The sequence below is a fragment of the Raphanus sativus genome, chromosome 3 (assembly GCF_000801105.2).
Source record: "Raphanus sativus cultivar WK10039 chromosome 3, ASM80110v3, whole genome shotgun sequence".
In the NCBI taxonomy this organism is placed as follows: Eukaryota; Viridiplantae; Streptophyta; class Magnoliopsida; order Brassicales; family Brassicaceae; genus Raphanus; species Raphanus sativus.
The window spans coordinates 18,613,915-18,622,096 of NC_079513.1; the positions used below are offsets into that span (position 1 = coordinate 18,613,915).

The following is an 8,182-nucleotide window of genomic DNA, read 5'->3' on the forward strand; positions in this document are numbered from 1 at the left end:
TGGAACTGAAGGAGTAAACTTCTGGTTGAAGAGGTCCATGTGCAACAAAAACCACATGTGTGACTTTTCTTTCTGAAATATAGTTGTAGTACAGTCTTTGCGTTTATTAATGTATCTTAATTCTTAATGTATACGGTTTTATTTTCATTTTTATATGTATATATATATATATATTTAGAGCATTAGTAGTATATATTTTTAATTTTAATCATACATTTAAATATTTATAAAACTATTTCAAATATACTAGTGTATAGTTTGCATGTTGTAAATAATCAACTGTTTAAACTGTCGTACGTATTTGTTGCTTCTTATAATATATTTATCTTATTGTATTTGCATTTAGTTATTAAACATATTAATATGTGCATGAAAAACATATTTAAAAATTACTTTTATTTAATTGATGTTAAATTTTTACCCGTCTTTCAAAATGGATTTTTTAGCAGTATTTTCTATGTTTATTCATTTTACACAATAATTATTATATCTACAAAAGTGAAAGATATTTTTATTTTTATACATGTAATATATAGTCTGCTAATTTTAAGTCGTTCTGTCATATTCTATTTTTAACATAAATATTTTCTATTTATGAAAATAAAATTTAAAATTTTATCAATTTAATATAATTTTATCAATTTAATATAATTTTATCAATTTAATATAATTTTACCATATTAAGTTCAATATGATAAAAAAATATTAACATGATTGATTGTGATTATATAATAGATAAAAATAAGATATAATATACGATATGTAAAGAGGTTAAATGTTTCATCTATGAAAGGGGGTGTAGATTAAAATTTAAACCATTAATAAGAATATGTGATTTGTGCTAAAAATTATTGACATAAATTGTAATGTTACATTATAGAAGCATTTAAAGTTGTGACCCATAAGAGATAATTTAAATTAAAAACTTCCTAAATGATGGTCCAATTTAAAAAAATCACACATGAAAGAAGTCATGACTTCTGTTTTAATATATAAGATGTTTTAAAAAGTTCTTAATGTTTTAATATGTAAACTGTTTTTACTTTTCTAGGTAAATTTTTAACTTTATTAAAAACTTATGAAGCTAATAGTATTTTGTTTCCTGTTTCTTAAACTAATTTTTATTTTATATTTTAATAGTATTATTTTAGACAAAAGATAATATGTCTAAAACATCATACATTCTTAACATTTGCACCAAAAAAAATCATACATTTTAAAACAAAAAAAAAGTATTAACTTTTGAACTTCTAACATTTTATGATTTCTGATTTCCAGTTTACAAAAAACATATGTTACAGACTTGCAGTTATGTTCCGATTTCTGACTATATGTTACTAGAAGGATGAAAGAAGTTGGTTTAATGGTTTAAAAGGATAGTTTCGCTCCTTAAGAAAAATTGAGGTGAGTAACTAGGGTTTAATAGAAATTTGTGTAATTTTATTGTATAAACACGAGACCTTCATTATCATTAGTTAAAAAAAAACATGAGGCATTAAATATAAACAAGACAGATCTCTTATATATTAAAAGAAAAATATTACAACATTTTTGTAACCACGTGTTTTAGAATTTTTAGAAAATACCCTAAATATATAATAAGTTTTTAATTAAATTAACCGTAAATTAATAATTAATATTTTTTGTTGTTTTCTTATATAAAAATCACAGAATTGTTTAATGTGACTTAAATATATATATGAAAATTAATGACTTTGAATAGTAAATATATAATAAAAAGTCTATTCTATTCTCTATCCTTTCTTAAATTATATCTTATTAAAATAAATTAAACAACCAATGAACTATACAATAAAAAGTTAGATTTTTCTGTATATGTTATATTTTGAATTTTTTAAAAAGATTATAAAAAACTAAAATTGTTAAAGAAATAACATTGAATTTTTTGTGATCTATGGTTTAAAATCTCTGCTATAGCAAAATACAAATGACTAAAAGTATTTTGACGTAATGTTTAGACCATCAAAATTATTAATAGTTGTTTTCAAAATTTCAAATATTAAAGAAAACTATGTTCATTTTTTTAGTTTATATCTTAAAGAGATGAAATAACTAAAAGTATTTTGACGTAATGTTTAGACCATCAGAATTATTAATAGTTGTTTTCAAAATTCCAAATATTAGAGAAAACTATGTTCATTTTTTCTAACAAATCCATCAATAGAGTACGAAATATATGTTCTCGTTATGTCCTTAGTCATGATTTCGATCGAAAGAGAAACTTCCACGCATCAATTGCGATTAGAATTTTTTTCAGTGGATCATCATAGCATATCAAAAAACATGATGATGACTAATCTCATCACTACCATTTATTTAATGATTTCTATTTTGCAACCAATTTTTCACTTTATTTGACATTAATCATAGTCCTCCACAAAAAGAAAAAGAAAAAGAAAAAAGGAGGCAAATACATTATCTAAATGACAAATTAATCTTTGTTAAAAATAAGTACATGTATATTAGTCTGAAACTAATTTGATTAGTGAAGTATACATATATTGAAATTCTAGGTATTATCTATAATATTCAATATATTGAAATCAAAACATAATGTAACATCGTGCTTTATGTTCTATAAAATTAATTTATTTATCTATGTAACTAAAATACATATATATTTTCGGTTATTTTTTTTTTCAAAAAATAAAACATATTATGTTGAAATAGTAAAAATGGATAGCATATCGGAATATAGTCAATGATACTATGCAAATGAAGACAAATTAAACAATAAAATTATTAAGTTATTGCAGATCAGTAAATAAGTTTTTTTGTACGTTCAAAAAATGAAACTCGCACCTACCATATTAGTCTAGTTACTGTCTTTAACTATCTTGTTGTCTAAGATTCAAATGTGAATCTTTATCTAGGGTCTCTTTATCCCTTTGCTTTGTGTTTTAAACTTTATCAAACTTATGAGTGAAAGCTCATACATGTAATTTCTTGCTATTTAATATGAAAGCCTTTTTACAAAAAAAAAAAAGACCCACAAACAAGTGAACAGACATGGCGCCACTAGCGGAGACGATGAGGACGTTACATATATTGGTAAGCATACGAATCTTTAAGCTCAAACGATGATATAAGTGATGGAAACATATTCTACAAGATAAACTCAACTTTTGAAAAATGATTAGTCATTCCAATAAGATTTCAACAGTTGCATCTCCACTATCTTCAGACATTGGAATATTGATCATATTTCAACTTTTTCAGAACTGGTTAGCTATATACTTTTCATATCTTTAGCAGTTTTGTTTATGCGAACATGTCAAAGTATCTACTAAAATCGGACGTATACAAATAAACTCTACATAGCAATTGATATCTTGCATATTTATATTGTTTTAGCTATTTATTTATATGCATTTTCATCATATAGAATAATATTTAGACCTGTTCAGATTGCATTTCGCATACATAAGTCTTTATGACAATCGATCTCATTCCAGATACTCATGCCTAAACACACTTATGAAAAATCGAACAAGAGCATAAATTTAAAACAAACGATTGTTCCGCCCTTTAGTAGGTATTGGGACACCACATGAAGTTCTTGGAAACATTTGGAAGAATTGTGATCAAAAAGGGGTTGAAAGATGAGCATGGATGGAGGCCTTAGAGAAATCTTCTGTTGCTAAGATTTTGTTAAGACACTGGAAATTGAGCTAGCTTTCTAATGGAAGTGGTTTCAATTCATTTGGAGATGTAATGGAGGAGTTATGATCAATTTACTAGAGGCATATCCATCCTGCTCGAGAACAGCAGAGTGACCTTCTGGAGCGACCCCCTAAGGTAGCTCCCAACCAGAGCGACCTACCTAAGTCGCTCGCATTCTCATCGCCCGGAGACACAAAAATGGAGGCTGGAGCGACCTCTCAGAGCGACCCCCCAAGGTTGCTCCCAACCCTAGAACGACTTCCTGGAGTGACCCTCTGAGGTCGCTCCGCGTTATCTGCTGCACGATTTTATTATTTTTCAAGGACCTTTTTGCAATTTGTTATGCACGTTTTTAGACTTCTAAACCTAAGTTTAAGTACTTTGTAAGCCTATGGAGGCAGCTCTATCTTTTTTTTATGGGAAGAACACAAAACTCTCAAGAAAAGTTCATCTCTTTTGGATTTTGATTTGTTATGTTCTTGTGTTTCTGTTGATTTCTTATCTATTTCTCTACATGATTAATCTGAAATCCACCATGGATTTAAGAGAAATCATGGAGATTAGTGAGTAATCATCTTTTGAATTCATGGGTTAGGGAGATTAAGGGTGATTAGGCTAGTTCTAGGATGTTTTAGTGTAGATCATTCTTATTCCTTGCTAGTAGAGTATTCATAATGCATCTTTTGAGTTAGCTATTTAAAAGTTGATCATTAGGCTTTTCCCACCCAAAAGGTGTTTGATGAAATGTCTGAGACAACTCTCCTAAGTTTTTAGTGTACTTTGCCAAAGACATTTGTTGTTAAAAATGCTAAGATAGCTATTAGACTTGTTCTTAATGATTGCTTTCATATTATTCAACCAAAGACATTTGATGTTTGAGATGTGTTAGCAAATGAGCATTCATCTAGACATAGAGCTTGCTTAGAATTGTGTTTAGGCTTAAGGTTGATAGTTTGATTGATCATTTGCATTTCTTAGTTCGAAACTTGATCACCCAAGGTCAAATTCCCTACACCCATGAGTTCTCTTTTCCATTAGTTAAGAAAGTATAATTCTTTTATTGCATTCAATCATTAGTAGTAATTTAAAATCATTCAAATCTCTGGTTGCACTTAGATTAAATAGGCACTTGCATTCTCATTGCTTTAAATCCCTTAGAATTGGTTTGACAATCTTTTATACTACATCATTTGTCTTAGGAGCCTTGAAAACTCTTAACATCAAATTGGCGCTGTTTCCAAATTTTGAGTAGATTTAAACATTGAGATTTAGTAGCTTGTTTGAGACTAAGTCATTTTTATTTTCGCTGGTTACTGATTCTTTTTCTTCACCTACTTTTGATTTACAGGTGTATGCGCTTGAGGAGCAAGGATCAAACAAACCCAATTCCAAGAGCAGAAGACATCAGAGCTTTAGAGAGAGAGTGTGCTAGAAAGAGAAGACAAGAAGAGCAGCTAGCTCACACACAGGGGTTGAACATTGACATGGCTGACCCACAACCACCAGCTCGCCCTATTGGTGCTTATGACCGCCCGACCAACAACGGTAAACTGTTAGGAATCAGAGCACCAGCTGTGGCAGCAAACAACTTTGAGATCAAGTCAGGATTGCTGAACCAGATTGAGAACAACAAGTTTCATGGCGTGGCTGCAGAGAACCCATTCGACCACTTGGACAGCTTTGATAGATACTGTGGCCTATCCAAAACCAATGGTGTATCAGAGGATGCTTTCAAGCTCAAGCTTTTTCCTTTCGCTTTGGAGGACAAGGCACGTCAGTGGGAGAAGTCTCTGCTAAGCAGCTCCATCACCACTTGGGATGACTGCAAGAATGCTTTCTTAGAAAAATTCTTCTCTACTTCTAAGACAGCTGACTACAGGAATGAGATATCTGGTTTCAAACAGAAGAACTTGGAAGGATTCAGTGAAGCATGGGAGAGGTTCAATGGCTACCTAGCTCAGTGTCCACACCATGGTTTCAACAAGGGAAGTTTGCTAAGTACATTCTATAGAAGTGCTCTCCCTGAGTACAGAGCCAGATTGGATACTGCAAGCAATGGGAACTTCTTGGACAGAACTGAGAGAGAAGCAGCGCAGCTGGTTGACAACATGGTTAAGAGTGATGCAGTCTACAGTGGAGATCATGACAGAGCCAATAGGACAGATGACAAGCAAACAAGAAGGGAGTTGAAAGCTCTACAGGATAAGATTGACATCCTCATTGCAAATAAAGCTACTCCAAAGCAGGTTCACTTTGTTGGTAACCCACAGTAAGAGACACCACCTACTGTCAATGAAGTTGAAGGTTTGGAAGGCCAAGAGGAACTGTGCTTCATTAATAGCAATGGTAGCTGGTACAAAAAGGAGCCCAACTTTCAGTACAACAACTACCAGCAGAAATCCTATCCCAACAACCAACAGAGTGGTTATCAGCCTAGAAACAACCAGCAAGGCAGCTATCAGTCTCATCAAAACCCTTCAATTGGTTCCTCTGCTCCTCAAGAGAGCAACACTGATGCCTTACTGAAGCAAATCTTAGAGTCTCAGACTAGAAGTGAGAAGCATGTAGGTTATGAGTTGAAGAACCTTCACTCCAAGATTAATGGGAGCTACACTGATCTGAACAACAAATTCTCACACCTTGCTTCTACAGTCAAGACTTTAGAGAATCAGTTTGCTTCTATGGCTTCCACCTCCAAGCAGCTAATGGGAACTCTACCAGGGAAGCCAGACCAGAATCCCACAAAGTACTGCAATGTTACCCTCTCTACTACTTCTTCAGAGTTTGAGCTGAATGAGCACAAGAAAGAGGTAGATGAGATTGAAAAATTGGTGTTTGGAACTGATATTGGACAGGTTGAGCAACAGATTGTGACAACAAGTGGGGCAAAGATTATGGAGAAAGTATACAAGCTGGTTGCAGCTAAGGTTGTGAAGAGAGATGGACACAAGGTTGAGATGGTCACGCAGGAGGACACCACTGAGGTTGAGCAGTCACCTTATGATAAACTCCCATTTCCACAGAGGGTCCTCACCAAAGCTCAGAAGAATGTCATCTCCAAGTTCAGGAAAGATCTTAGTGATGTTGGGGTAAAGCTTCCAGAGATCTCGGGTATGCGAGAGGCTCGTGTACAAATGATGCTCATCAAGGACATTCTAACTCACAAAGATAAGGTAGCAGAGCTCCTGGACTTCTCTACTCTGCAACTTGACCCACAAGTCCCACCAAAGTCTCTCTCTAAACAAGAACACCAGGGGATGTTTACCTTGTCTTGCTCCCTTGGTAAGCTCACTTTTGATGATGCTCTTGTTGATTCTGGTGCAACTGTGAATGTGATCTCTATAGAGATGGTAAAGACTCTAGGGATTGAGAGCATGGAGCCAACCAGATCTTTACTACAGTTTGGGGATTCTTCTTCTACAACCCCAATTGGTCTCATCAAGGATTTTCCTATGAAGATTGGAGCATGCACCATCCCTGTTGACCTCACTATTCTAAAGATGGCAACTGCAAAGAGGTTCCCACTCATCCTTGGCACTCCATTTCTCACAACTGTAGGAGCTTGCATAGACTTTGATAACAAGAAGGTCACACTCCTCAAAGTGAACAAAGCTGTCTCATATCCTCTCCAGCCCCTAGAGAAGAAGTCTGTGTATTGTGGAACAATCACTTGTGAAGCATCATCCATTGAGAAACCAAAGGCTGAAGTGCTGTATGTTGAGAAAGAAACTCTTGCTGGAGAGTCCTCTACAGAGATGTGTGATGAGCACTTGGAAAGTGCTAAAAAGGAGGAGGTGAGTAGAGCTGCAAAGGCTACTCATGTCAAGAAGAAGATGATGAAAGAACCTCACCCTCCACCTCTTGATACACTGCCACACACTCTCACTCTTCACCCAATGAAGCTTAAGGATGGAGCTATTGAGTACAAGATCAGATGTAAAGGAAAGACTACATCATTCTCAAGTGCAAGGGCCATCATCACTCATGAGCTCCAAGATGATCCAATCAAGTTTCAAGAGCTCCTCTCTCTGGTCCTGACCATCACTCCTAATAGTGGGAAGGACCCCCCTTCTCCACTCTCCATTTGAGGTACCATTCCACTACCTTACCCTTGTATATACCAGTTTTTCTCTGCATTTTAGTGTTCTTTTGGGTGTCTCTCTCTCACTCACACAGAGACTGTGTGATTCAAGTGTGGGGGAGGTACCAAGTATTTGATCATGTTTGCTTTGATGATTTTGAGTTTCATACATTACATTTTACATTCTTATTTGCATAGAAAAACCAAAAAAAAAAATGAAAAACACAAAAAGAATCATTTAGTTGCATCGTTTGCATTTTTAGGATTGAGTCTAGAAGCATATAGGTTGCATTCATGTATTAGGGGGATTTCAACCTTGTAAAAATCTCATGCTAAGTACTGAATTTGTTGACCTTTGTAATCATGACAAGTAGCTTGAGCACCCTTTGGAAAGATTGTAAACTTCGAGCCTTGAAT

At 33.7% G+C, this 8,182-nt stretch overlaps 1 protein-coding gene and 1 non-coding gene across 2 annotated transcripts; one reads left to right on the plus strand and one right to left on the minus strand.

The window, feature by feature from the left end:
* Positions 1-5,554: 5,554 nt before the first annotated feature.
* Positions 5,555-5,662, minus strand: LOC130510215 (small nucleolar RNA R71). Its single transcript, XR_008943898.1, has one exon. It is a non-coding gene; the product is annotated as a small nucleolar RNA R71 (small nucleolar RNA).
* A 703-nt stretch (positions 5,663-6,365) lies between these two features.
* LOC130510056 (uncharacterized) lies at positions 6,366-7,772 on the plus strand. The gene has a single exon (XM_057006404.1). The coding sequence runs from the start codon at positions 6,366-6,368 to the stop codon at positions 7,770-7,772; it is 1,407 nt and encodes a 468-aa protein (XP_056862384.1).
* Positions 7,773-8,182: the final 410 nt, after the last annotated feature.

Coding starts and splice junctions, on each gene's coding strand:
- LOC130510056 (XM_057006404.1), top strand. CDS start 6,366: ATGGCTTCCACCTCCAAGCAGCTAATGGGAACTCTACCAGGGAAGCCA.